At 43.4% G+C, this 25,931-nt stretch overlaps 8 protein-coding genes across 8 annotated transcripts; 2 read left to right on the plus strand and 6 right to left on the minus strand.

The window, feature by feature from the left end:
* Positions 1 to 10: 10 nt before the first annotated feature.
* BCIN_05g04610 (hypothetical protein) lies at positions 11 to 2,095 on the plus strand. Its single transcript, XM_001548579.2, has 2 exons — positions 11 to 909; positions 963 to 2,095. The coding sequence occupies exons 1-2, from the start codon at positions 103 to 105 to the stop codon at positions 1,515 to 1,517; spliced, it is 1,362 nt and encodes a 453-aa protein (XP_001548629.1). The 5' UTR covers positions 11 to 102; the 3' UTR covers positions 1,518 to 2,095.
* A 58-nt stretch (positions 2,096 to 2,153) lies between these two features.
* Positions 2,154 to 3,895, minus strand: BCIN_05g04620 (hypothetical protein). Its single transcript, XM_024693019.1, has 5 exons — positions 3,486 to 3,895; positions 3,142 to 3,423; positions 3,044 to 3,094; positions 2,468 to 2,994; positions 2,154 to 2,389 (listed from the first exon to the last, which is right to left on the minus strand). Exons 1-5 carry the CDS (start codon positions 3,714 to 3,716, stop codon positions 2,206 to 2,208), a joined length of 1,275 nt encoding a protein of 424 aa, XP_024548804.1. The 5' UTR covers positions 3,717 to 3,895; the 3' UTR covers positions 2,154 to 2,205.
* A 262-nt stretch (positions 3,896 to 4,157) lies between these two features.
* Positions 4,158 to 5,827, minus strand: Bcdsc2. The gene is made up of 2 exons (XM_024693020.1): positions 5,419 to 5,827; positions 4,158 to 5,363 (listed from the first exon to the last, which is right to left on the minus strand). Exons 1-2 carry the CDS (start codon positions 5,680 to 5,682, stop codon positions 4,806 to 4,808), a joined length of 822 nt encoding a protein of 273 aa, XP_024548805.1. The 5' UTR covers positions 5,683 to 5,827; the 3' UTR covers positions 4,158 to 4,805.
* A 526-nt stretch (positions 5,828 to 6,353) lies between these two features.
* Positions 6,354 to 7,608, minus strand: BCIN_05g04640 (hypothetical protein). The gene is made up of 2 exons (XM_001548582.2): positions 7,236 to 7,608; positions 6,354 to 7,184 (listed from the first exon to the last, which is right to left on the minus strand). The coding sequence occupies exons 1-2, from the start codon at positions 7,417 to 7,419 to the stop codon at positions 6,709 to 6,711; spliced, it is 660 nt and encodes a 219-aa protein (XP_001548632.1). The 5' UTR covers positions 7,420 to 7,608; the 3' UTR covers positions 6,354 to 6,708.
* An 843-nt stretch (positions 7,609 to 8,451) lies between these two features.
* On the minus strand, positions 8,452 to 11,412 carry BCIN_05g04650 (hypothetical protein). The gene is made up of 3 exons (XM_024693021.1): positions 11,048 to 11,412; positions 10,782 to 10,997; positions 8,452 to 10,732 (listed from the first exon to the last, which is right to left on the minus strand). The coding sequence occupies exons 1-3, from the start codon at positions 11,295 to 11,297 to the stop codon at positions 8,661 to 8,663; spliced, it is 2,538 nt and encodes an 845-aa protein (XP_024548806.1). The 5' UTR covers positions 11,298 to 11,412; the 3' UTR covers positions 8,452 to 8,660.
* A 124-nt stretch (positions 11,413 to 11,536) lies between these two features.
* On the minus strand, positions 11,537 to 15,376 carry Bcmrd1. Its single transcript, XM_001548584.2, has 3 exons — positions 14,930 to 15,376; positions 14,082 to 14,870; positions 11,537 to 13,878 (listed from the first exon to the last, which is right to left on the minus strand). The coding sequence occupies exons 1-3, from the start codon at positions 15,155 to 15,157 to the stop codon at positions 12,379 to 12,381; spliced, it is 2,517 nt and encodes an 838-aa protein (XP_001548634.1). The 5' UTR covers positions 15,158 to 15,376; the 3' UTR covers positions 11,537 to 12,378.
* Positions 15,377 to 15,467: 91 nt separating this feature from the next.
* On the plus strand, positions 15,468 to 16,799 carry Bcdyn2. The gene is made up of 7 exons (XM_024693022.1): positions 15,468 to 15,880; positions 15,968 to 15,990; positions 16,046 to 16,079; positions 16,166 to 16,200; positions 16,255 to 16,281; positions 16,346 to 16,415; positions 16,472 to 16,799. The coding sequence occupies exons 1-7, from the start codon at positions 15,841 to 15,843 to the stop codon at positions 16,534 to 16,536; spliced, it is 294 nt and encodes a 97-aa protein (XP_024548807.1). The 5' UTR covers positions 15,468 to 15,840; the 3' UTR covers positions 16,537 to 16,799.
* A 928-nt stretch (positions 16,800 to 17,727) lies between these two features.
* BCIN_05g04680 (hypothetical protein) lies at positions 17,728 to 21,097 on the minus strand. The gene is made up of 3 exons (XM_001548586.2): positions 20,514 to 21,097; positions 20,047 to 20,354; positions 17,728 to 19,995 (listed from the first exon to the last, which is right to left on the minus strand). The coding sequence occupies exons 1-3, from the start codon at positions 20,694 to 20,696 to the stop codon at positions 18,522 to 18,524; spliced, it is 1,965 nt and encodes a 654-aa protein (XP_001548636.1). The 5' UTR covers positions 20,697 to 21,097; the 3' UTR covers positions 17,728 to 18,521.
* Positions 21,098 to 25,931: the final 4,834 nt, after the last annotated feature.

The raw sequence follows: 25,931 nt of genomic DNA on the forward strand, positions 1-25,931 counted from the left end.
GATATTGAAAGAGTTGACCCTGTGAAAAATCACATCATTAACAGAATGATTTTATTCACGACTCATGATTAAGATAATGATGATGGGAATATCGAGGATATAATGTCTCTGAGCAACCACCCCAAGGCATATGGATCTGCAGCAGTTGCAGTTGCATTTGTGGCAGGAGTTCTGTTGACATTGGGTTTCAAGGATTTATATCCTGATTTGGAACGAAGATATCAAAGACGGCGAAAGGGAACTGGAACTGGGCCTGGAATCATTGCATCTGATTCATCTTCATCTGATCTAAGACTTGTTGGCTCTAACCTACCTCCGCTAAAGCTAGAAGACCGCACTCGGAAATCAGTTGTCGGGTTACCGAAACCTCTGATTCCAGAAGGAATAGAAGGATGTATTGGAAATACACCATTATTCAAGATCAAGAGTCTTTCTGATGCAACAGGATGCACTATTCTTGCGAAAGCGGAGTTCTTGAACGGGGGAGGAGGAAGTCCCAAAGATAGAGTAGCATTGAATATGATTATGATGGCAGAAGAGGAAGGATTCCTGAAACCTGGTCGAGGTGACACTATTTATGAAGGCACAGTTGGGTCAACTGGTATTTCACTTGCAACTTTAGCACGTGCCAGAGGTTACAAAGCATACATATGTATGCCTAATGACCAGAGCACAGAGAAGTCAGATCTTCTGCATCATTTGGGAGCTACCGTTGAAAGGGTCACCCCAGCACCTATCACTTCTACTGAGCATTTCGTCAACCTGGCAAGACGTAGAGCGAAGGAACATACAGCCTCTAAAACAGATTCTAGTAGAGGGTTCTTTGCTGATCAATTCGAGTCTCGTGCAAATTACAGGGCACATTTTCAATCTACAGGACCCGAGATTTATGCCCAGACAGGAGGTGATGTAAGCAACCAAACCTTCAAAATCCCAACCACAATTTAGCTAATGACGTTTAGATTGATGCATTTGTGGCCGGTGCAGGGACAGGAGGAACCATCTCAGGCGTAGCACTTTACTTAAAACAAGAGCAACTTATGGGACAAGATCTCAAAGTCGTACTTGCAGATCCAGAGGGAAGTGGCCTTTACAACAAAGTCAAACATGGCGTCATGTTCTCTTCAACCGAGAAAGAAGGCACAAGACGCCGGCAGCAGGTTGATACTATCGTCGAAGGAATTGGAATCAATCGGCTAACGGAGAACTTCGAAGCGGGGCGAGAAATCATCGATGATGCCGTAAAGGTGACAGACTTGCAAGCACTCAAAATGGCGAGGTGGCTAGTAGAGAAGGATGGCATTTTTGTTGGGAGTAGCAGTGCTGTCAACTGTGTGGCAGCTGTAGCAACAGCGCTAACATTGGAGAAGGGGAGTACGGTGGTTACTATTCTTTGTGATAGCGGAACGAGGCATTTGAGTAAATTTTGGAAAAAAGTGGGAGAACTGGGCTTGGAGGAGGATCATGATACCCAAGATTTGCTAGCTCACTTACGTCTCCAACCAACTGGGGAATAAACATGTTGATGGGTTCATCGCGCCTCCACTCTTTGCACGAAAACGTATGGCAGCTGGCTTTCACGACCTAAAAGGTCATTCGTACATATTCAACTTAAGTCACGCAACCAGCCTACTTCCAATTCTATAATACAACTTTAGAGCATATGATAGTCCTTTGTTACTCGACTTCGTTCCAAGAAATTTACTCGGCCTTTGCTTCTCGCGCCTATGCAATAAGGAACGAACGGACTTAAGCCTGAGAGTGGTCACGTTTCATGAGATTACCAAAATATTTGGCTTTCACTATATTGTTTGTGCGAATCAGTTCGTATCGATTAATATTTTTGGGGGTTAAGTTGGATTCTCCATAGATAAAATAACAATATACACAAATCCGCTTGTGAGGGGGGGATATGTCCTTGTTGATATACCAATGCTTGCCAACTGTTTGTCTTACAAGCGGCAGGTTTACATTTATCCGCTACTAATCTCAAAATTACCGTTAGATCCAGTCATTTGGCTGTAATTTGCTTCTCAATCAATGAACTGCAAGAGAGAGATAATATGGAAATCTAATTGAAGGAGAACTTTTCCTACGCCGCACATCCGCGGCAAGTGTTAGACGCTAGCATGCGAGGACGCAGAGAAAAAACATGTAAAGCATTTCCTCTGCGAGGCCCCCAGCGAATGACAGCCCAATTATAGATTAATTTTGTTCGAGTCCAACCTTTGCTTCCCAAACCGCTTCTATGATACCTAGGTTACTTCCCTCAGGAATGCATACCTTTGGCTTCCCAAAACGAGGATCAGCGGCTTGGAACAAGGTAGCCCAATCATCGGCATCGCGTTCGCGAGAATTAAAGAGAGAAAACATGATCATATCCATAGCCCTGTTCTACTGTTAGATTTTCGACCAAGAACTTGCAATTCCAGACTGAACAGATAAAGAGACCGAGTTGTAAGCATACCTCGCAGCTTGTTCTTTAAGTATGGGTACTGCTCCAGGCTCTGGGAGCAGATGGTCGTAGCAAATGACCCGAGCACCAGGTTTCAACTGTGGAATCAATGCTCGGAGTATCTTGATGCAATGAGCCTCCGGCCAATTATGAAAGATTTGGCTGAATAGATATACATCGGCTTGAACAGTTTGATCAGTGAAGAAATCATGTCCGATGGTTTCGATCCTGTCTTTTACATTCTTTGGTAAAGTTTTTTCAATCCCCTCAACCACGCTCGGCAAGTCTTGAAGAACAAGTTCCAGTTTGGGATAGGTTTGTGCCAGTTCGACAGAAATGTGACCTTGTGCTCCGCCAACGTCCACAACTTTGGTAACAGTATCCCAGGGATAGTTATTGACCAAAAAAGATGCTTGAGATGATACTGGCACAGCGCTGCTAAAAAACATCATAGCTTCGGCCATACGACTGGACATCGCTGGACGACTTGAGTGATATTCAAATAGGCTCTGGTCAGTTTTGTGATAATGACTCCAGCCCTAGAATAGTTAGCTTAAATTGGTCATCCTTGTGGTTGAGAGAATTTACTGTCTTGGTAACATCTTCAGTCTCTCCATGATCTCTGATGGCATCGAGCGTCTAATAAATGTCAATAATAGAAGCTTGGAACTTGAAATTTTGCCTACATGAGCCAAAGCTTGCCAGGTTTCATCAAACTTGAAACCAAGGCCTGACCGGGCCATAGGGTTGTCAACGAGAACCCTAGACGCTGCAGAGTGGGCCACGAACCCCTTCTGGGGCTCTGTAAAACAGCGATTCCAGACCATAGCGAAACGCAGGATTCGTTGCAAGTTGACGACACCAAGTCCACACTTTGTAGAGAGGTCCTGATATGAAATTTGTCCATTAATGGGTACTTTTGAGGCAATATCATACCGGTATATTGCTTGGAGACCAACCCCATTATACTAGTAAGATTTCCTTAGTTATACTTCTATGGAATCCCTAAAATGGCAAGAGAGAAACTTACCGTTGGTCTAAGAGCGACAGCTGGGCCCTGAAGAAGATCAAAGAGCTCAAGGCTAGAAGTTTTTGCTGCTTCTAGGGCCTTTTGAGCTTCCTTATTCAGCCCAAAATCTACAGGACCATCTTCGTGAAAGGATGGGGCTGGTAGATTATGGTCTTTGAGATACTTATCAACTGTACATGTTGATGCTTGGATCTGGGCCGCCAGCTCCGACAATCTAGAATAGTTGCTCATATTTCAACTTGTCGCCCAAAAGAATTGATGATGTCAAAACGGCAAGAATCTTTTCAAGGAAAGCTATTGCCTCGAGAATATGGTGACTGGCCGGACGGGTCGTTTCTCTTATTGTTCAAATGACAACGAATCCGTGAAAGTTCACAGCTTTAGTTAATCAATTTGTACTCGGTGGGCACGACATGATATCTATGCAGTATCTCATGTTAGATTTGTGCGATTGGCTATTCACACCTTCTTTAGTTGAGCTAGGCAGCTCCTTCCATCTTTTGAATTTACCGCAATTCATATTTATTGTCTACTGATCTAACAATGAACAGCCGTTACTGTTGGCGGAGTGACAAGACTTTATTGTAGTATGACAAGCGTGACGAGAAATCGCGTATCGTGAGGCCTCACCCCGCAAGTAGATCTGGTCGTGATGGTCAGAAAAGGAACCAATCACTATATTATCCACCCTATTAACGAAGGGTTTGGACTTGAGTTGAAAGGAGAAAAAGCGTCAATCGTCGTTGATTCTAATTGTTTTGACAATAGCGAGAAAAATTTGACACCAATTCATTCTATGTCCCTGTACATCTCCGCAAACATATACAGAGTTCTATTCTTCCTTTTGCATATCAAGATTATTTTCACGTGCAATTTCATCTAAGAATCGAAACCCCAACTCATCCGAGAAAAAGTTGGCCCAGCGGTCTCGACACCTCAAATTTTCGTCCCGAATTATCAGATTGAAGAAACAAATTCGATCCAATTCGACATGCAGATGTTACGTCCGTTGATGAACTCGTGGCAAGAGTCCCAAGTTCAAAAGTCTTAATGTATTCTTCATTAGAAGATGTGGATAACGTCTTGGGAATAATATCATTTGTGACTTTACTACTTGGTGCCTGAAATAGTACACCATTGACTCCCAAGTTGATGATGCCCACCCCTGACAATGTAGCTATGGTTCTCCAGCACTGATCGTCTGTCCAAGTATCAGGTGCAACTGGAACACCGGAGTCACTGCTTCGCACAACAACTGATATCCTTAGAGCAGGAATAGATGTATTGTAAATTCGTTGATATTATTAATTAAGCGAAGCATTATGGCGCTCCTCTAAATTGATCAATAAATTGATTCGCCAGAGTTCTTCTTCTTCCGACTTCTCCGCCCGACTGACCATCCGATCCGGTAGCAGCCGCTGTATTTTCTCCTTCTAATCTCCTCCTCATTCCTTCAAACCCTTCACTTCTCTTTTTGGCCTGAACGCCTACCATCCAACCCGGTAATCTCCATCGCGTAAGAGCTGTAGGTAGCACATCGTTTCGCCAGCAATAACCAATAATCCAGCCGACCATAGCAGATATCAGCGAGCCTGGGAATTGCGAAAGACCCAGTTGAATAGCGGGAAGATATATGTATGATTTATCCGAGAATGTAACGCCCACGAAATTCTCCTCGGTCATAGGTGCAGATGTAGCTGCAACTTTGTATTTGTATTGATGCGGAATAACGGCATGATATTGGGCTAGGATAGCAAATATAAGAGCCGTTGGTCCTGCGGGCAGATAATTTATCACGTAGAGGGAAAGAGGTCGCAGAAGGATCAGTAAGACTGGCGATATTATCGATGTGAAGCAGAAAGATAATATCAGGAAAGACTAGAAGTATATTTTCAGCAACTATCCACGGTAAATTGAAGAATGAACAACTCACGGCAAATCTACGAGATCCCCATAATCTTTCCACCACTCTCATATTATAGTATGTTATCGCGCCAAAAAACACTTCTGTCGAATTAGTATAGCATAATTGATAACTGAGCATCCGCCATAATTGATGATATCGTAGCAGATGAGGATCTGCTTGTATATAGAAAAAATGCTTTGAATCTGTGATACTGGCGAGGAGCGAGGTTACGATAACCCCATAGACAAGGCTGCGCGTTACTGGCGCATCTGAAAACCCGGTAGAGAGCATGGCGACGTTCAAATTGGAATCTCGAAGTTCTAAGTATTGTTCCACTTAAATTGCTGATTGTGTCGCAATTCCGTCGTTGAACATCGAATTCGAACAATGAATGCACTGAAGTTTGAAAGCAGATGCCAGATTGGCCTTTTCAGCCTTGTGATGATGAAAGGATTAATGTGGAGTGGCCTTAGTTGCAGTATCCACCTATTTATACAGGGGTGACTCGTGGCATTTGCAATCACTAATGACACCCCCTCGCTTCCTTCGCTTCCTTTGTCTCCCCCCCAAATCGAACTCCATGATCGCCCTCGGTAAGTTCTGCTAGTTATATAAAGTCCGCACATCAAAAGAACTTTGAATCGGTCGTCATCTTTGGTGGAGTTCTTAATGTTTGATACAAACTCAACATGCGGAGTGCTTGATTATACACCTGCAGGTAGGAGACAGCTAAGTCGTATGACTCGTATCTCAGCTCTTTGAGTTCTTACAAAAGCTCAGTATATTATATGATCTAGGGATGGACCTGTTGCTATCCTAGATGACACATGCATTATCAAACACCAGATGAATTGTTCTTTCAAATCATTCTCACAAACTCGCCGTTTATGAATGCGTCCATCTCGAGCAAAGGCTCACGATTTAGCACAAATAGAAGACAGAGAACTTTTCAACTTAAGACGTGTGTTTATTTTCTAAATATCGGCGCATTACATATTATGGGATCTAAATGAGCAGTCTCTGAACTCTTTTGTCAGATATCACTGCGATGTCTATGTCATGATCTCTTGTGATCCAACTAATTGCATTGATATAACCGAAGTGATTACACGATCGCCCGATGCGTACCCGATATCACCGACTCCCGGTCAAACAAAGAGTGCATCGAAATTAAAACCTCTTCCCAATTCATCTTCCATTAATACCCACTCGCTAAAATACCCTCAGTTCTATCCCCAGTTACACCTTCGAAATGGTTTCCTGAAGAGATGAAGTGCACTGAGGTTCTTGCACATCGGTCACCAGAATTCTGTTAGTTCAATGAGTTGGCTTATTCTTCTGGATTTTTGCATCTATAAGTTGAGAGAATGTGGTCGAAACTCCTCCCGGAAGCCTAAGATCATTTTCATCAGCGATTTCAGAGGATTGGGTGAGCTTCTGTCGTTTTTTCGACTCTTTCTCCGAAGGAAGAGATGTTGGTGAGGTTTTTGGCAGTCTGGTTGCTGATTTTGGAACTTTTTCGCCGCTAGATTTCTCAGTAGGTGTATCGACGCAAAAAATTCTTTTTGGCATAGAAATTGGAACCTCAGAGGTCTTGTCGCCCAGGTTCTGTGGTCGTGCAGCAGGGAAATCTCTAAGTTTTGGCTTTGGCTTTGGCGATGCAGTTGAATCATTGGCTTTGACTTGAGTGCTTTTCGGTGTTTCTCCCGCCGCGGGTAAGTTTTGCTTCAAATACTTGGATACCCTCTTCCACTTTGGTTTCTCTCCTGGAAATTCAGCCGACTCGTCGGCAACTGCAAGAATATTAGTATCTTCACTTAATTGATCGAGCAAGAAGTACAAACAAAGTGTCTCCCAGGTCCATCGCTCTGCCATCCAATATTTCTCCCCATCTGGAATATTCTTGAACGTGCTCAATTCGACCCGATCATGGCTTTCAGATAGTATATCGAGGACCTGTTCTTTAACATAGCCGTAGCTGATTGCTTTGGCGAGCATCAAATCGTAGACACTTTTGTAGACTTCCATTGTGATAAATCGAAAGTCAGTCGGTCTATGAGTTTGTAATTACAATATTTGAATTGTTTAATGCGGAAGGCTGAGACGTTTTGTAGTACGCAAAATAAGAATTTAGTTTCGCGTCATCAATTCACCTTTGAAGACCAAAGAGTTGGATTCAAATGTTCAGACGGGTACATAGAAGCTGACAGGAGAGCCGTTCCAACCACAAGCATCACTTCCTCTCACCTTTTGCGTCCACCCAAAGAAATCAAGAAGCAGCAAGCAGAATAGGAACGATCTGTTGACTAGAGGAGTTGTCCTGATATTTAATTTTAATTGTTTAGCTGCCATTAACGATTCGTGGATATCACCGTCATGAATCATAATGAATGAAGCACTCCACCAAACAAAAATGATTACAATACAGCGGTCGAAAAACCGCACTAAGGTGACTCGATGAGGTGTCTGATTAAGGATTCAATTACCGGTGAGTATGTATCCATATAAATGGATGGTTTCTATTGGAATTTCAAGAAAAAATGAATGGAAGAATTTATGCAAGCATATTTATGGTCGATGTTGTTGTCATCATCATGAAAAGGTAAATCTGCGGAAAGTACAGGGTACTATGATAATAGCATGGATAGATCTGAGTTGTAACTGCATGTTTGACTGAGGTCCGCCCCTTCCCAATCAATTGAAATTTTTTCAAAGATTGACTTTGAAGGCGGAGACGGAATATAAACATCCAAGGCCATACAGAAAGTTTTCACCATAACATAGCTCACCTCGTAATGAGCATTGTCAAAACAAAAGGGTCAAATAACCTCCGAAATATTCAATGCTACAAGATAAACTAATGATGATTACTCCAGGTAAAGGGATAATATCAGTAAACCCAACCGAAGCGAGGTCGCCAACACCAAGCAAGGCAATGCACACCCCTTCCAAACCTCACCTCATAGCAACCTCCTGGCCTCACCAAATACGGACGAGTCCAGGAAATTACATTCAAAATTGAATTTGTACCATGCGTCAAAGAAAGCAAGTGAAAGCAAATGAATAAATGACTATTAAAAACTATTTGTAGATAGAAGTAAGTAAGTGAATGAATGAATGAACTCGAAAAAAGCTAGATCCCAAGAAAAGAGTTTCCATATTCGAACAAACCAACTCAAACCCATGCCCGCCCCGAAAAAAATAGAAATTCCAAATTAACATTTTTGTTACCAAAAAATTGGACTACATGATACTTAATCATTTTGAAATTAGGATTTTACCGATACGCTCTCTTCCAAATGTTCGAAATCGTATCCATTAGAATGTCCAACGGTGACTTCAACCCCAATGCCATTAATTTCGTCGTTACGGGGCCATTCTGCTTGTTCCAATTGCTCGTGCTGATGATGCCCATGATGCAAATGATGATCCCTATATGTATTGTGATCGTGATGTTCGAATTGTCCCTCTTTTGTAATATTATCTTCACGCTCATTGACATCATCTGCAGCGACATCCCCTTCCATCTGCACCTCTACACCAGAAACATCAACTCCAATATCTGCACCGACATCAGCACTCACATCCACAGCTTCAACACCGTTCCCGTAGTCTACTGCATTTCTCCTAGCTTGTGCCTGTGCTTCTTCTTCTGCGGTAGCCTGCTCAATCCATGGTAACAACTTCGACTCAATTTTACTCTCGATATATCCATTTCCGTTTTGTTTGTTCGGGCTACTACTCGTCACCACATCCGACCAAGGCATCTCATTCGCATGTCCATCCGTTATCTTGTCCCTAACATTCACACTATTGGCATCAATATCATTACCATTCCATACGCTCTGCGTTTGTTTCTCCTCCTGTGTATCATTGGACCAAGCGTGCTTATTGGAAGGTTCAATATTCGTACTTGTGTCTGGCCAAGCCAACCCCTTATTTTCCTCACTTTGTTCCCAGGGGGTACTAGCCGGCACCGAATAATTTGCCCACGCTGGGTCCGCATCGAAGGATTCATTGGCCTCCACAGGATTGACTGGTATATGGCCATAATACTGGGCGTTCACATCCCCATAAGCTCCTATATTAATCCCTGCAGGATTGTTAAGGAAATTATCAATTTGGTTCGTATGATCAGTTTCGTTTACTAGTGTAGATTCGCTGTCAACAGTTGCATGAGAAACGAAACTAATGTTTTCATTGGACATGTCGTAATGCTGAGTAGGGTATGTATAGCCCGTTGTATCGAAGGGAGATTGAAGACTGGCTGTGTGTGGAGGGGTAGCAAGGCCTTGGACAAAGGAGTCGAGAAGATTAGGTTGCTGGAGATGAAGAGGTGATTCAGGCCAGGAATTATAGTGTTCAAGGTTAGGAAGATTTTGTTGAGGGTGTGGCGGTGGTGACATGCACATGTGGCGTGGTGGAGCGGGGTCGACATATCGCCAGGTGGTGTCATTTCCCTCTCCAATGCGAGCTTTATGAAATGTCCAGATGAGAATAGCTCGACGGATAAATGGCATTCGTTCACCGGCTGAAGACTGTAGCTCTTGATACATTGAGATTTGATCAACGTATTCTCGAATGGAGTTTGAGGAACGACTTAATCCATTCCCACCATACGATTGTGAAAGACGTTTCTTTTCAATCTCAAAATGAAGGTTCATGAGCTGTGTGAATGTGTATGCCCAAGTCTCAGCAGGTATGGCGACTTTGATTCGGGTCTCGCTATCAGACATTCCAAGGACAGTCATTGGCAACGCCGTGCCTTCCAAAACAGGATCTCTGGTAGGGTCACCGTATAGAACCGCGGGCTTAATTAAGCTTGTCACAGACTGCCATTTAGATCCAGCAAAATCCTTGCCAGGTATGGACACCTCCAATCGAGTCAACAGCTCACTATTATCCGGAGCGTGAGTTTTCATCAGATCCAACGACACATCCATATGAATGATATCGCAGTTCAGATCGTTGGTAGAATGCAATTGTGCCAAGTGAGGGAACTTTTGTCGCCAGTGAAGGATTGATTCAAGACTTCCACGGGGCTTCGATGACGACAAACCCGAGTATCTATGAAGTACTAGACCATCTCGTCGGAGATCTTGTTCGGTTTTCATGACCCCATTTCGTTCATTTGGTACAGCAAATGGTGTCATGAGCAACCAAAATGCAGCAGGCCTCATAGGATGATGATTGCTGAGTATTATTTGATTGAGTCCATCATATTGATCGTGGCGTTTACTGGGTAGTCGACCTTGCGAGAGTGCTATAAGTGTAGGGTCCTTCTTGAATGAATCCTCGAAACCATTCTTGGGACCCTTATTGGGAGGAAAAAGACGTTGGTCTGAGAAGGATTAGACTATATTTCAGATAGCTCGCTGTAGACTTCTTACATAGTGCAGGATGAGGGGTCAAGAACCCTTTTAAAACCTGAATGTGACTAGAGACCTGCTTCCTTGTGCGCATCATTGTTGGATCTGGACGTTGACCCGGAGGAAGCGTATTCTTGTATGCGATCCAAAGATATTCTTTGATGAGCTCATTCCGACCATGAGGTTTGCCCCTGAAGGAAAATTTTCGTCTTCCCATAAAAGGGATAGCAAGAAGAGCTTGAATTCGTCAGTTGCTATTCCATATTGATGACGCTAACTCTACTAACCATCAAGAAATGCATCCTCAAGAACAACCGGCCACTTCGAGTCACCTTGGGTGTTTCCATCCCGATTTGCTCGAGCTCGGTATGCTTGATACTGAGGTGAATCAACTATAGGGTTGCGGGTACTATGTCTATTAAAACGTTGTTGCCGGTTGTGCTGCTTTCGAAGTTCTAGGGCACTGCTGGCGGGCAGGCGCAGAGGCTGGGATGGCAGAGTAGGCATAGAATACATTGACCTCTCTTGGCCTCTCATGTTATGTCTCTTATTATCATGATATATACTTCCCGACGCCAGGTCGTGAAGCTGAGCGTTACCTGCAGAATCCGAAAGAGGCTCTTTGAGCCTTGACAGCCCACTGGAATCGTCCAGTTGAAGCTGCTGCGATGTGTATCCCGATGGCAAAATATTACGAGAATACTCCATCGACTAGATGGTGTAATCTAGGTTCGAGAATGCTTCGACGGGTTCGAAATTCCAGTCAATGAAGCATTTGCACCCGAATTCAAGGTAGGCTGTGTAGGAAAAATGCGTATTTTCTCGACGAAGAATCAAGATTACAGCAAAAAATGTTTGGAGGAATGGCAGTGGAAAGCTTAGAATGAAGTTGCACAAGGGAATGTCAACAGATTAAGAATGAAGTAGGAGATGCCCTGTCGGCTTATTAAGGAAGCGAAGTAGATTGAATGTATATGGCTAGGATGCAGGGCTGTTTCAATGGGGATCAGCCAGATCTACCTTCATTGATAGCTCATGTAAACGTTTGCAAACGCCACAAAGCTTGCAGAGCTCAAAGACCAAAATAGCCCCACCTCTGATCTCACAGACGTAAGGAAATCAGGTTGCGGGGAAAGTCACAACAACGTGAGGAATGCTTCATTTGCGCGAGCATGTAATTTCCTCAGTACCATTATTTCTAGAGCCTACGAGTATAATTGTGATGAACACTCCAAGCACAATAGCGAATGGGAGGTAAATAATCATTATATACAATGATGGTAATCCTCATCTTTGTGTGGCGCCCACCTAGGACAGAGAGAACTTGATGAGATGACAAAACCATCTTTAAAAGCACCTTTAAACTTACTGCAACAAATAATGCCTATCGTGCTGAATAGCAGACCACCGATAATTAGATTTGAAAAAATCGTTTCCCTTCCATTCAATTATGAAAGGGTTTCAATAGAGGGTTACCTGTGCAGGGGTGCCATTGAATTATTTGTGTGTAGCTTCGGCAAGGGAGATGGACGCTTGCCATTTTGGCGAACAATATATCCAGGGAATTTGATCTTCGTAGAATATTCGAATTATTGATAAATACCTACAATAAGTTTCCTCAATCCAGATCCGCATCGTTGCCTTCAATATTGAATTTTTTGCGGCCTCCCCCAGTAAGGTTTTGTAAGGCAACTTTGTTGACTTGAGATCCAACTTTCTTCTGCATTTTTTCAATCTCTTCTTCTGCGTCAACAGTTTCTTCGGAAGCGAAGTCAATTACCAGACGACGGCCAAGAAGATGAGTATCCTTGAGGGCCTCTAGTGCATTCTCCGCTTCACGAGCCGTAATGAAGTCTGCAAAAGCGAAACCACGTGTTGAGTGATCGAATTTCTTGGGCATGCGCACCGATCGGAGCTGCCCATACGTACCGAATAGTTTTCGAATATCCGATTTGGAAGCTTCGAACGGTAAATTCTTAACAATGAGTTTCGTACGTTTGCCTGCCAACTTCTTAGCTCTGTCTTCTTTCCTTTTCTCCTCAGCAGCATCAGCTCCTTTGTGAGATGCCTTAACCAGCAGTTTATGATTGTCAAGTGTGTATCCATCCATTGCCTTGATTGCCGCCTGTGCTTGGGATTTGGTCCTGAACTCAATGAAGCCAAAACCCATGCTAAGAACTTGGCCAGGTTTCTTTGGATCCGTCTTTGTATTAACGCGTGCCGATAAAAAGCCATCAAGGGGCTTGAAAATTTCTGTGAGACGTTGACTGGTAGTGCTGAAGTTAAGATTACGGACGAATAAGGTAGTTGTATCCACATTTTCAACGCCACTGTCTCTTTCGAGCAGATCAGATGTTGATAATTTAGGATCTGCTGCGTTGTCCGCATTCCTGTTGATTGTTGCCACTGGTTGAGCAGGTGGAGGCCCTGTGAAAAGGTCCTTGGGCGCCTTTTCTAGGAAAAGTACAGTATCCTTCATACGTCGATACGCAAGGCTTGCAAATGCCGCTCTTGCGTGTGTTGGCTGTGCGAACTCAACAATTGCGATCGTACCAGTCGGGGGCATAAGAACACGAATAACCTGCCCAAATTCTTCGAACATCTTCCGGAGTTCTTCCAGAGTCATGCCATAGGTAAAGTTCTTGACTAAAATGGCTGTATCACCACGCTCACGTTTCTTGAACGCATCAAGATCAACTCCATTGTTCGCAAAGTACGATTTAGTTTCTTGGATGACCGAAGTCTCAGCAATGGCCTGCTTAACTCCAGCATCTGCCGAAGTTGGGTCAAGAAGCTCGGATTTCGATACTCCCAAACGTTCAGCCACCGATGAATTGACTGCATCTTGATTCATGTACAAAGAGTTCCAATTGAATGTGCTCGAGGAAGAATCGGCTTTTTTCTTGAGAAGTCTTTGCTTCTTTAAGGGAAGCTTTGCTATTGCAAATTCGTCGAGCTTGTTGTCTCGTTTAGCTGCAGCAGGTAATATGTGCAGTAACCTTCCTTGGAAAGGCTCGCCATCAACATTGTGATATGCTTCAGCAGCAGCATTTGGATCTGTGTATTGAACAAGAACAAATCCTTTACTAGCACCTTTGGCATCTACTGGCAAGTGTATCTAAACGTTTGGTCAGTGAGCTCTACTAAAACAAATCAAAACAGGCACAAAATGGCTGACGGTAGCTTTCAGAAAACACGAAGCATCTACTAAAATATTCGTCCAGTTCACATCACATGCTTTAAAGCATAAGCTGTCCCTATCTGGATATTCATCATGAAGCTTGGAGGAAAAGAAACATGCCAACAAGTTTCTCTGCTTACCTCTTCTAGAGTTCCATATTGTTCAAAGTGCTTCCGCAGGTCGTCCTCTGTTGCACTATATGGTAAATTTCGCACGAACAATCGTCCACTAGCTTTGATCGTTTCAAGTGTCGCATCCAGTTCCGAAGGCGAATTCTCCGCCTGTTCTTCGACAGCTTCTGCTTCGTCGACGGCCATATCTCCAACTGCCGCCTTGGGTCCTGTTTCTCCTGCAACCACCTCTTCAACATCATTGACGTCTAAGTTTTGTGTTTTGGGTATAATATCTTCCGGGTCCACTATATCTAATAGACGATTCGTATGACTCCTCAACCAATCGTCATCTGTGGCTTCGACGTCATTGGAAGGTGCATCGACCATCGCCTCATCCGCTTGGTTGGCATTGTCAGCAACAACAGTTGAAGGAATTGGTGTAACAGGCGCTTTTGCTTCGATGGGGTTTGCCGGAGCCTTCTTAGCTTTATTAGGTACAGACTGATATTCGTCGTCGCTTTCTTCTTCTGGTACTTCAATAGCCTGTAACTTTGTTGGCGGCTCCTCCATATCAGCATCCATGGTTCCAGCTTTCCACATGTTCGCGTTCGATTTCGAGGCCGGTTGCATGACCTCCATAAATTCCTGTAGCTTGGGATCTGCAATATCGACATCGCTTCGTTTTCGCTTCGTGCCGGTATTCAGACTCTCAGAGACCTTTGCATCCGCCTCTTGCTTCAGTTGCCTCAACTTGTTGTTTTCCCGTTCTTGTTCACGTTGTGCTTTTCTCGATATAGGTAAAGATGCATCCGATATCTTTCATGATCTCAGTATAAGTTTTCTCATAACCTGATATCTTTTCCAAGATCACTTACAGGTCTAGCAATTTCCACGCCTATTTTTGACATTCGTACAAACGATTTGTTGAAGTATTTGACTGCTTTTGCAGCCTCTTCCGGTGTTTTGTATCCAATGTAACCAATTCTTCGGTGCGAGATCAACTTTGCATCTGTAATTTCTTGCTTCGCACCAAAATGCGTTTTGAACTCATCCTCAGTGATATTTGGAGGAAGTCCCTTGATGAATATACGAGAAGAAGCCATGTTGAATTGTGGATATTGTGAGTAGTTGTGTTCGTCGTAATGTATCAGCGCATTGATGTATGTTGATGTGATGGAGTATAACAGCGCAGAGTTACGTCCTCTTGGGTAAGAAATGAGACTGTTCAATTATCAAAATATTTTTTTTCTTAGGAAGGATATCCGCAGCGGAGCTTACTCTAGCATATTTTTCCTTAGCCTTGAGCTTAATTGTGAGGCACCGCAGAGCGATCCGTGCTCAGACTTTGATGCAAGAAAATCCGCAGCGGAAATCTAGACATACCACCAGTACATACCACCAGTATATACGGAAGGGACGAAGTAGGTATTAGTAAAATGTGGATGTAGCCATCATCATTATAGTAGGACCTAATAGATTGAATTATACGACGCTTGTTCCTATACATCAACATTAATCATCCGCCTTTACCATCTGATCTTATGCCCTCACTATTTACCAGATCTTGTCAACAGCTTATTGGTACCTGGTCTTTGGATCGCTGCATTACCTACTCACTTGCATTGCAAAACTTCGGCTAAATTATCAGCCTTTCTCTCTTCCTCCTTTCTCCACAACTTCTGTTTGTATTCTAGAAGAGACAATTCTGTATCTCGATAACTCTACAAACATTGCAATTACACATTCGGAAACCCAGATCAACACGCATTACGTCTATATAAGCAAAATGGCAACCCCTCAACAACCAGCTGAAGAGCACCTGGCAGGTATGTATAAGTCCCGACTTTTCAAACCCCCTGTTCAGCCGCTCAGGGCCTTTTGGTAGTATACTAGCTAACTATGATGTATTGCAGCTCAGATTAAGTCGGTCGACATGGTGCGCTCATTCTACTCTCTGCGGTGATCCGCGACGGCAACTAAATATTTAATAGAGCGACGACATGTCAGACGAGGCTGTTGAAGTTTGTATGTCTTGTCCTATCGATGCGACGCCAGTGGACCACAACGGGGGCGGTATGAATACATCCATAAGATGCTAATGGAACATACAGGTCGACAAGCTATGGCTAAACATTCGGTTGAGAAAGTAGGATACTTTTGGTCCGGCCCCCTTTTCGTGTGCTAATATGATCTACCATAGGATATCGCACAATATATCAAGAAAGCTGTACGTATTTACAGTTCATGCCACTACAGTGAACACTGGATGAGGTACTAAATTGCCATATTAGTTTGATGAGAAGCGAGGTCCAACATGGCATTGTATCGTTGGTCGAAATTTTGGATCATTTGTCACGCATGGTATTTTGCCCTTGAGCCTCAATATAGTTGTTTCTCCCATCTGACTTTCTTCGCAGAAACAAAACACTTCATCTACTTCTATCTCGGCCACTGTGCGATTCTCCTCTTCAAGACCCAATGAACGTTTCGTTTTCGCCCACAAACGGCACGAACAACTCTTACTTTTTTGAGAAAGGTTTCAATGTAACAATGCAGAGGATTTAAAAGAGGACAAACAATAATGAGATGAAGCGGTGTTTAGGAAAGGACGTCACAAATTGGCCTGGCGTTTGTTTTTTCAATTGTCGGACATGTTATGGTATCTGGAGAAGTTGAATCAGAAATTTCTTACAAATTGTGTATGCAATCTGCGGTGTGTGGCTCTCGTTGATCGCCCAATAATCAGCCGTGAAGTTCATGCCTGCCAACCGTCAAAACGGTTACATTTCGAACTTCGATGTCTTCTAAGTAGAGTGTATTATCGGTAGGGACATGAAATTTCGTCAAGTGTCATTTGTGTTCTGATGATAGAATGTCTCTCGGGACACTTTAAGCAACCGCACCCAACTTTCACTCGAACGCTACAACTCAGATCAATCGACTCAGGCTTTCCTATCATACCCAATTGTCTGTTCCTCTACAAACTCACGGCCAAAACTTTGCACTTCCAATCCCTATTTCCATGGTCTTTCCAAACCCATGCACCATCGTCTACATTCCATATTCCCATGTGACTTTGAGAATCGAGAATCCAACCCCCCTCCCCCCCCCTGATCGAAATAAGCGTAAGCGCCTCGTCACCCATCCCAAGCAAAACCCAACCAGACACCAACGCAACCGTTGCAATTCCAACCTCAGCTCCAACCAAGCTCCAACCAAACCCCGGCTCCAAAACTCAGCTGCAACACATTACCGATACCGGTCCGTCGGTACCGGTCTATCGGTATTCGCTCTGTGCTCGCCAGAATATCTCAACGGCAGTTCTTGATACCTACATACACACTGATGTAACTCCAATACCCCTCATCTACTTGGACGTGTTTGACTTCGGTGCATTCGTACTCAATTTGGCTACTTGCAGCTAAATACAAATACATGTAGCTACTAGTGTGGCTGGGTATAGAAATCTATGATGCACATTGCGATATCAGCTCATTATTCCACTTTTCTCTATTCCCTTATTGTTACATCTTACTAGGTCTTCCATAATATCTGCACGCTTACCCATCCCCTCCGTAATCTTCCATCCACCCCACTCTCTCTCTCGACCAGCGAATTCATTGCCAAGGTGTATTACGAAGCAAAGTTTCTTTGCGTCACAGAAGCACTCACATGTCAACCACTATAGATTATCAAATTCGATATTTCTTCTCATTTTGGTATCCGCTATAAGGATTTGCATCCCGAAATCCACTTATCTCTCTCTCACAATATCTCTCTATGGCCTATGTAACTAATGCCCATAATCATCTGTATCTTGTCTTTCATCTCCGTCTTCAAATGCAATCCCCATATGTGCAGTAACCGCATATCAATCATCCTCCCATCATTCAGAAACATGCAATTCTCCATCCATTCATCCCCAGCCCAATTCCAAACCCAGTCCCAAATGCTGATCCCCATCCGACTAAACTTATATATCCGCATTACGTATTCGCATCCTGGAGCATATCCATAAACCAGGTTACCCAGAAACTCCTTTTGATTCAATGGAGCAAATAGACATCCAGAGATGGAAAAAGTTAGATAAAAAAAAACAAAAAACAAAGAGAAAGAAGACGCCGAATCCATTCCGTGTCCATTCCCAAAGGGTATTTAGTTAAAGCTCCATCCATGGAGAAGGGCAAAAAATGTCAAATTTTGTGAAAACAAGAAAGTAAAATGAAACAGAAAGCATTCGGTTTTGTCTGCCGTGATAAATGCCCGTGTTACTCCATATGCAGAAAGTAGAGAGAAATTGAGAAGCCTGCCGCTTCAATTGCTGTGTATAACGTGTGTATTTGTGCAGTGAATGGAAAATACAATCGCAGTCAAAGCCGTCGTTTCGTGTGGAGAATCATCGTATGTGTAGCGATGTAATGAAAGTCCGTTTCAGTTGTGTGGAACTAGAAGTGGAGCAGAGCCATTTTATTCTTCGATGATCCCCTCCAAAATCTGTTTCTTCAAGTCGCTAAGACGCTCATGCATTGCGAGAAGTTTCTCTTCCTCTGAGGGATTCTTGACCTTCGATGTTGCCAATTCATTATGAAGTTTGAGGTAGATAGGGTAAAATCTCTTGTAGTTTTCGGCCAAGTCCAATACACCAGGTCTCAGCCGGCGGGTACTATCGGTGGATGAGACTGACGAGGCAACACTGGATGACTTCTGATGACGTTTGTGAATAGGCGATCGATTGTTGCGAGTGCTGGACAAAGTGTGATGATTGGCAGGAGAAGTAGATGTCGATGATCGACTGCCAGAAGATGTATGTCCAAAATCTGATGCATTAGTCGGTGGCGAGGAAGCCAAAGGTGATGATTTCTGTGGGGAGTTTGCTTTGCCTTTGAAGGAATTCGAAGATGAAGTCGTAGAATTGGAGCTTGGGCGAGATGATTGGCTAGCATCTGAGACTCGGTGTGAATTGGCAGTTTCCTTCTTTATCTTCTTACTCAGAGGTAAGCTCGAATCGCTGGAATCCATTTCTTCGTTGCGACCCCGTTTGCTGTTGGCATTTTCCTTCTTGACTGGGGCCTTGGTAACTTGAGGCTTCTTGATTGGAACTTCCTCGTCGTCAGATTCGACAACATATTGGGAAGAGAGAGGCTTTGCCGCTGATGCTTTTGGCTTTTCAGCTTCCTTTTTTACGGCCTTCGACTTCATGGTGGCTGCTGCTGTTTTTGGAGGATTCTTGGAAAGTAATCTTTTGGCCTGAGCTTCTTTTTCACTGAGTTTTTTGGGCTTAGTGGCTGGTGGCCCTGAAGCTGATCTGGTTGTAGCCTCCGCCTTCACCTTGGATGTCATTTTATCGCCAAATACATCTTCCTCGTCGTTGGACTTTAATTTTGCGGCAGCCCCATTGGTGATTGAAGCCTGTACCTTACTAAGGGACTTTCCAGTACCTCGCTCCGATTTGGGCAAGAGCTTCTCCCACTCAGGTTCCGATAACCCCAACCTCATCTTATCGAAAATCTTAACCGCGTTGTCAATTGCTCTCTGACGTTCGGCGTCGCTTCCGTACTTGAAGCTGAATACGTCGAGCTCTTTGTAGTAATTTTTGCGGAGTTCCCATTTTCCAGTCGATGTATTGAGATCTCCCACCTTCGCAATTGCCTGCTTGAGGTCATCTTTCGGACCAGGGATTCGATTGTTAAGTTCCTTCTCAGACATTGGTTCGAGGGCCAGTAGATGGACTACAGGCTTCCTACTGCTCTTGGCATTCTCGGCTTGTTGCTGGGAAAGAGACTTAGTCGCACCTAGAGCTGGACTTCCCAATCCAGAAAGGGCGGGACTGACTGGCATCGACTTGGTTGCATCGTTTCCGAGTCCCTTGCCCAAAAACTTCGATTTGCTCGTGACCTTGGAAGCACCTCGTTTTCCAGGGATTTGATTGATGATTTTTGTACTATTGAAATTAGTTTCCTAGTTCGCTTGCAGCAATCCAGTTACTACTCACGTATTCCCATCTTTCTTCGCTTGAGCTGTGGCCATCGATTCCCTCAGAGTTTCCAACGCTGTATCCTCGCCTGTATTTGTCGAAGCAGGCTTCTTACTCGTCTTCAGATTACCCGCCTTGTAACGAGGTTGCGCACCTGGCCCCAATAACTTCTTATTGGCGATGGTAAGCTCACTGAGCACCTGTGATTTCGACATGTTCGAGTTGTCCGAGTCCGTATCATTGGAATTCGCAGTCTGGAATACTTCGTATTGAAATGGGTCGTGGTAAGTGGAAAGGATGTGAGATTTGTTGCCATATATCAGATTCTAGTTTGCAGAAAAGAAAATCAATCAGTAATTGTTTCGGTTCATACAATCAAGCAAAATGCTATTGCTATTATACTCAAACATGAACAATTGGTGCCGTACGCTGGAAACGTTCGGCTACCAAAAATCATTGAAGCCATGGGGAGCAGGATCTCTTACGGGATGTCCACCCAATGACAATTCTATTGGTTTGTTATTCTGATAACATTTGATCATGTCCTCGATCATTGCATTGCTCAAAGTCAAGCCAATAGCAGGTGTAACATTTGTGGCAGACTTGTTGGAGGGTGGATTACTCTCCAGCCTCAAGCCGGCTTGGGGTATATCTAACGATGGAGACATCTTGTGGATTTGACTGAACGGCTCGGGTTGAGATAGCAAAAGGGTTTTGGTTGTGTGGTCGTACGATTCTGAGGTTATAAAGCGTTCGTTCTCTCTCGTTCTGCTGGCTCTGGCCAGGGATCGCTCTTAAATGAGGTTCAGCATGAAGTCGAATCACAAGTTCATCTACCAGCGAAAAGGGTGAATGATTATGATTTCATAGGTAATAAAAGTTGACCACTCTGAATCTTTAAACAATTTGCAATGAATGATTCGAAATTCGATCACATATAGAATAGAGCAGCAACAATGATCTGGTATGAATGAATCAACCTTACAATCAATTAAGTGATGAAGTTAGAAGAAGAGTGAAGTCGTAGGAATCTCTACGGTATGGAAGTTCGGAGAGACATGAACAGCCCTTTGTGTTGGAGAAGCTAAACTGGGTCTGGCTGGGCTGGGTTATGGGCTTGTATGGGTATTTAGAATAACTCGCCTCCACCTCAGATCATTTTTTGATTCGCTGTAACGTGCACAAGATGCACAAACTAAATTTACTAAGGATGATTCGGAAAAGCGTGGATATGTTTGTGTGGGTGTTTGGGTTGTCTGAACAATGTGAGACCCTCTTTTTAGATTTATTTGGAAAGTAAGAAAAGTATCACCCAAGTGCCTAGATAAAGAGAATACCAATACTGGATCGTATTGTGTGATTTCTCATATATTTAGATGGAGAAAAAACGAAGAAAGGGTAGAGCTAGAAAGGAGAAAGGGGAAGAACAACAAAAGAATTATATGAATCTCCTACCGCTCTTTCAGCAAGAGCATGCTATTATTATCATTCATCGTTGCTGTTATCGTTATGCAAGTTCTTGCTGGCGGGCTGGTTGGCTGGCTGGCTGGCTTGCTTGCTTTCTTCTCAGGTCATTCAGAAGGTATTTAAGTCACTCTCGATAGTCAGTCATTCTTCCTCTCTCTACGCTACCTTTCCTAGTACTTCCGTACATGATTCTCCCGTACGATTCACCGACTGGGGTTCTTGGTTGCAGCATGAGCAGGGATATCATCTAGGTGTTGAAAGTCATTTAGTAAGGATGCATCGTATATCACCGATATGATTATGATATAGGTAGGTATAGTCGGGGCGTCTTCTTAGTCTTTCTTCTTGGTCTTTTGGTACATACGACATACCGTGAATTGTACACCGAATCTTGTGCTACCTCGTTCATTTCAAGTGATATTCTCATAGGGCGAACATCAAACCACTCTCGTGATTGAAGAACGCCTGTTGGTGGCAAAAACAGGGTAACACACTGAACCATGAAACCAAACTTTATTAATATAAAGTTTTCGATAATCCTATTCAGTATTACTTTTTTCCTCTTTTGGTACAACAGAAATGAGAGAATGAAGCTACCTACGTGCCTATCTACTATGTATATATACCTGGGTACCTTTCAAATCACACCTTCGAAACTCAAGTCTTCCACCTATTCAGATTGCATGTTGCCTTTAGTTCAAGATTACAATGCTCCACTCTTGTTGTGGTGTCTTTGCGGGTGTCTATCTCCCTACAACATCCGTGAATCTTTGAGTCTCTCATACCTTCGGGCGTTATCTACATTGACCCATCTTTCTTACAAGCTCTCAGCCCTCTTTTCTCGAATTAGGTACGAACTGTATGTATAGAGACGGCTTGAACATGATATACTTGTTTCAAGAAGAGCCCAAAAGAGATTACCAAGAGCTTCAGAGATCCCGCTGACTGGCATTTCTCAAAAACCGTGAGATCTTGTACCGAATTCTACGATTATGCTTACTGTGTCAGGCCAAGAACAACGAACACAGCCCTCAGCTCTTCTTTTTTTCGAGTACATACCTGGGACTTATTTTAAGTTAGGGCAGCCATCTTCAAATCGTTTGCACTGACTGCACTACACTGTACCTGACTTGAACGATTCGCATTCAAGGATTCTAGATCCCTAGATCCCAAATGTCGTTGGCTCTTAACAGGGATAGTTTGGATGATTCTGTGATATTCACCTGTGAAGATCAAACCTCCGGAATATGCAATGAGATTGCCTGGGCGTGTAGTTCCATTTCTGATTTGAAATCTTATAATATCCATGAAGTTGGACGAATATATTAATTAGTCTTATTACATTATTCCTCTCGAACATTAACGTTCTGGTGTGGAAATCGACTTTTTTTCCCTTTCAAGGCCCGAGTTCTTCAAAATACAAGGTTTGGCAAATCCATCTAAGACAAGGAAGGGATTGGATTCTCCCGATTCGTTCGCAATGGCTTTTTGCTCCCAGGCCTGCCTGTTATTGGACCTGCTGAACAACCGTCGCAGACAACGAGACGATTTAGATGGCGACTCCGATCCTTTATTTTACCTCCACTTCACAACCTATAAATGCCGCTTCAATTTGAATGCCCCAGGAAAATTCCCTCTAGAAATCCCCGGATGATCATGCCCAGAAAGGTTTCAAATGGAGAACATTTGGTGTTGGTGCTACCTGGACCATTTTCGGGCACCTCGTTGGCATTTTTGAACTAACGTTACACTAAGAAACAAGTAAGGCAGTGAAAGATGCACCATCGATGCATTTGTCAACTATGAACTAGATTCAATATTTCCGTCGGGTAATTCTGATAAGAGTATAGTTATATCTGTAAATGCGCGTGGCATAAATCGAGAGCGTTCCTGTATTCGTACCTACAGATGCAAATTCGCTACTCGACCCTTTTTTTCAAGCATGCAGCAGAATTACCCCTTCATTTACACTTTCCGTAGCGACGACAGTACTGGTTTCACAGAACTATGGGTTGTTCGGCATTAAGTTCGAATAATTAAATGCTCACAAGGTCTTGTACTTCGGGACAATTATATTAAACTGTTAAATAATGCAGCAACATTTTCTCCATCTCGGCGTCACGTCACATCCCGAGAAGAATAGTCAATCCGAACTTCTCATCTGAGGATGAATGAGGGGTAGAATATCGTCAGCCGTCTACTGTACTTGATCTTAGTGTCAAGATTTTCAATGCCCCCGGTAGCTGCAGCACATCACGAGTGAATCGGAAATCTAAACCAGTCGAATTCATTACTTTCCAACCTTCCCTTTACCTTTGGCTCAGCCAACAATTTATCGGTCTTCCATTTTCTCGTTTATATCGGTTTTCCTTCGTCATGCTCACTCGAAACTCCATTGGGTGAAATTATCCAAAACTTACGGTCGTACAACTTGATTTCTTTCTCAATCTTCTAGTGCGAGTGGTATACCAATTCCTGATGAATCACTAATTAATGAATCAAAAACAATTCGCCCAAATCTCACACCGTCACCTCTTTGGGCAATATTCATCATCATACGTTCCCATATGCAAGAGAACATTCTTTCGCGCTATGCGGTGTCACCCACACTATATTCGTCAGCAGGATGCCCTACAGCTGGCTGGGGGCTGGATAACCCAAAGTCTCTCTCCGTCCGGTTTTGATACCTTATCGATCCGAACTTACGGTTACCCAACACCTCTTCGTCGTCTCGCCCATGCTTCAATAGCAAAATCTACAACAGTATAATATGATAGAATCCATCCGTTCATCAATTCATCAGCAATCGCTTCTATATCCGCTCAGCCAGTCTCCAAAACTCAATTCTTTATTAGATCCCTGTCTGTCCTCCTCCTAACCCATGCTCCCAAGCCTCGGCCCGTCATACCTTGTTCGATTTAGTGAACCTCGCAAAAGACTAAAATCCCATTCTCTCTGCAAGAGCGCGTGGAGAAAATGAGTAGCTTGAGTGGTCTGGGTGGGAAATGTACGCTCCAAGATATCCGTAGCACCGTCAACTGGCTATTAGGCATATTTTATTTCCTTTTAAGGGTTCATCTTGCTAGGGTTTTCACCACCATAAGTGGGGTACGATCAAATCTCGATTGGTGTTTATCTTCTCTCACTGATCTAAAAAGGCCAATAACCACTCTTGTACTATGGTATTGGTGCTACAGAGGTTGTACAAGTTGTGTTGTGGATATCTTTCAGCAAATGGTTCTGATTTGGTCACTTGGGATATTTATTGAAGTTATATACTTTTCACATTTATGGGAGCATGAGACATCATTATCATCGCACATCACTTAGACTCAGTTCGATGAGTTTTGGGTTCCGGGAAAGCAAGCCCGGGAAACCTTGCCTTAAGAGATATTAGACGATCCTTCGGGAGAAGAGGGGCTTGGAAAAGTATTAAAGTATGGCTGACGTGCCTTCGTTCCTGAATATCCGTGGCTATTTCTGGTATGACAGCTGCAGATTATTACCTGAATTCATCTTCCCTCCCAGTGTATCTCGCTCGCCTCAAGATCTTCGCTTTCGTCTGGCCGGGAAACATGCCAAGTAAATCTATAAGTCACGAATGTAAATGTGGTTGCACAGGAAGGATTGGAGGAATGAAACGAGATGAGAGTCGAGACGAAACCCTTTTGGAAATGAAACGAAATAAAGGATCAATCGATCTTTGTCTGTTTTGATGATTGCTCAGACGTTTTGGAAATCTTTCGCAATTTCGTAATCTTAACTCTTCACTTAGTCGATTGAAATTCCGACTTTTCTTTTTCATTTGGCTATCTACGTACGAGCTGTATAGCGTTTTGTTTGACCGGTCATGAATGGATTATGTTTTAAACTCTATCTTTTGTTTTTCCTAATCTTCAAAGAAGTGATGGGCTGAAATGGAGTCGATCATTGCCTCGGGTGTAACAATTTTGGAGCAGCTGGATAGCTGCATACAAAACATAAACAAGTAGGTACAAGTGACTACTGCACGTCACGTTTGATTTACACCACGTGCGACGGATACGTACTTTCTGTAAGTGACCAAGTTTTCGAAGAAGAGGAAAAGAAGGAAAGAAGGCAGGAAAACTGGAACTTTCGAAATGTTATCCGTTTGTTAAGTTTCTGTTATTCGGTGGCGTGAGATTGTGGTAGCGGTAGGACCCCCTCGCAATTTATCGGTGGCATCCCCAGATATGTGAGAAAGTGCGGGGTGAAGGATGAATGGATGATTTCAGGTAGGAGTTGCTGTAATGGTGCATGCCAACAGAAAAGTCTTGCGGGAACACCAAGTGCCTCATTTCTTTTGTGGGCTGTCAAGTGATAATTTTTCACATAAATCGGATTCCCTGCAAATAAGTTTGCAAGAGATTCGCTGTACTAGCTCTGATTGCTATTATCACGCTTTGTGGAGAGAG

Source organism: Botrytis cinerea, chromosome 5 (assembly GCF_000143535.2).
Source record: "Botrytis cinerea B05.10 chromosome 5, complete sequence".
Classification (NCBI taxonomy): domain Eukaryota; kingdom Fungi; phylum Ascomycota; class Leotiomycetes; order Helotiales; family Sclerotiniaceae; genus Botrytis; species Botrytis cinerea.

What these genes read in the sequence shown, in the direction of transcription:
- BCIN_05g04610 (XM_001548579.2), top strand. Translation starts at nt 103, where the DNA reads ATGTCTCTGAGCAACCACCCCAAGGCATATGGATCTGCAGCAGTTGCA. An exon ending in ATGCCCAGACAGGAGGTGAT is followed by an intron (nt 910 to 962) that starts GTAAGCAACCAA and finishes AATGACGTTTAG; the next exon opens with ATTGATGCATTTGTGGCCGG.
- BCIN_05g04620 (XM_024693019.1), bottom strand. Translation starts at nt 3,716, where the DNA reads ATGAGCAACTATTCTAGATTGTCGGAGCTGGCGGCCCAGATCCAAGCA. An exon ending in CTGTCGCTCTTAGACCAACG is followed by an intron (nt 3,424 to 3,485) that starts GTAAGTTTCTCT and finishes AAATCTTACTAG; the next exon opens with TATAATGGGGTTGGTCTCCA. An exon ending in CTGAAGATGTTACCAAGACA is followed by an intron (nt 2,995 to 3,043) that starts GTAAATTCTCTC and finishes TAACTATTCTAG; the next exon opens with GGCTGGAGTCATTATCACAA.
- Bcdsc2 (XM_024693020.1), bottom strand. Translation starts at nt 5,682, where the DNA reads ATGCTCTCTACCGGGTTTTCAGATGCGCCAGTAACGCGCAGCCTTGTC. An exon ending in GGGGATCTCGTAGATTTGCC is followed by an intron (nt 5,364 to 5,418) that starts GTGAGTTGTTCA and finishes ATATACTTCTAG; the next exon opens with TCTTTCCTGATATTATCTTT.
- BCIN_05g04640 (XM_001548582.2), bottom strand. Translation starts at nt 7,419, where the DNA reads ATGGAAGTCTACAAAAGTGTCTACGATTTGATGCTCGCCAAAGCAATC. An exon ending in ATGGACCTGGGAGACACTTT is followed by an intron (nt 7,185 to 7,235) that starts GTTTGTACTTCT and finishes ATATTCTTGCAG; the next exon opens with TTGCCGACGAGTCGGCTGAA.
- BCIN_05g04650 (XM_024693021.1), bottom strand. Translation starts at nt 11,297, where the DNA reads ATGAGAGGCCAAGAGAGGTCAATGTATTCTATGCCTACTCTGCCATCC. An exon ending in TGAGGATGCATTTCTTGATG is followed by an intron (nt 10,998 to 11,047) that starts GTTAGTAGAGTT and finishes GACGAATTCAAG; the next exon opens with CTCTTCTTGCTATCCCTTTT. An exon ending in GACCCCTCATCCTGCACTAT is followed by an intron (nt 10,733 to 10,781) that starts GTAAGAAGTCTA and finishes AATCCTTCTCAG; the next exon opens with ACCAACGTCTTTTTCCTCCC.
- Bcmrd1 (XM_001548584.2), bottom strand. Translation starts at nt 15,157, where the DNA reads ATGGCTTCTTCTCGTATATTCATCAAGGGACTTCCTCCAAATATCACT. An exon ending in GCGTGGAAATTGCTAGACCT is followed by an intron (nt 14,871 to 14,929) that starts GTAAGTGATCTT and finishes AGATCATGAAAG; the next exon opens with ATATCGGATGCATCTTTACC. An exon ending in AATATGGAACTCTAGAAGAG is followed by an intron (nt 13,879 to 14,081) that starts GTAAGCAGAGAA and finishes CCAAACGTTTAG; the next exon opens with ATACACTTGCCAGTAGATGC.
- Bcdyn2 (XM_024693022.1), top strand. Translation starts at nt 15,841, where the DNA reads ATGGCAACCCCTCAACAACCAGCTGAAGAGCACCTGGCAG. An exon ending in AGATTAAGTCGGTCGACATG is followed by an intron (nt 15,991 to 16,045) that starts GTGCGCTCATTC and finishes AATATTTAATAG; the next exon opens with AGCGACGACATGTCAGACGA. An exon ending in CACAATATATCAAGAAAGCT is followed by an intron (nt 16,282 to 16,345) that starts GTACGTATTTAC and finishes TTGCCATATTAG; the next exon opens with TTTGATGAGAAGCGAGGTCC.
- BCIN_05g04680 (XM_001548586.2), bottom strand. Translation starts at nt 20,696, where the DNA reads ATGTCTCCATCGTTAGATATACCCCAAGCCGGCTTGAGGCTGGAGAGT. An exon ending in TGTCATTGGGTGGACATCCC is followed by an intron (nt 20,355 to 20,513) that starts GTAAGAGATCCT and finishes TCTGCAAACTAG; the next exon opens with AATCTGATATATGGCAACAA. An exon ending in GCGAAGAAAGATGGGAATAC is followed by an intron (nt 19,996 to 20,046) that starts GTGAGTAGTAAC and finishes TAATTTCAATAG; the next exon opens with TACAAAAATCATCAATCAAA.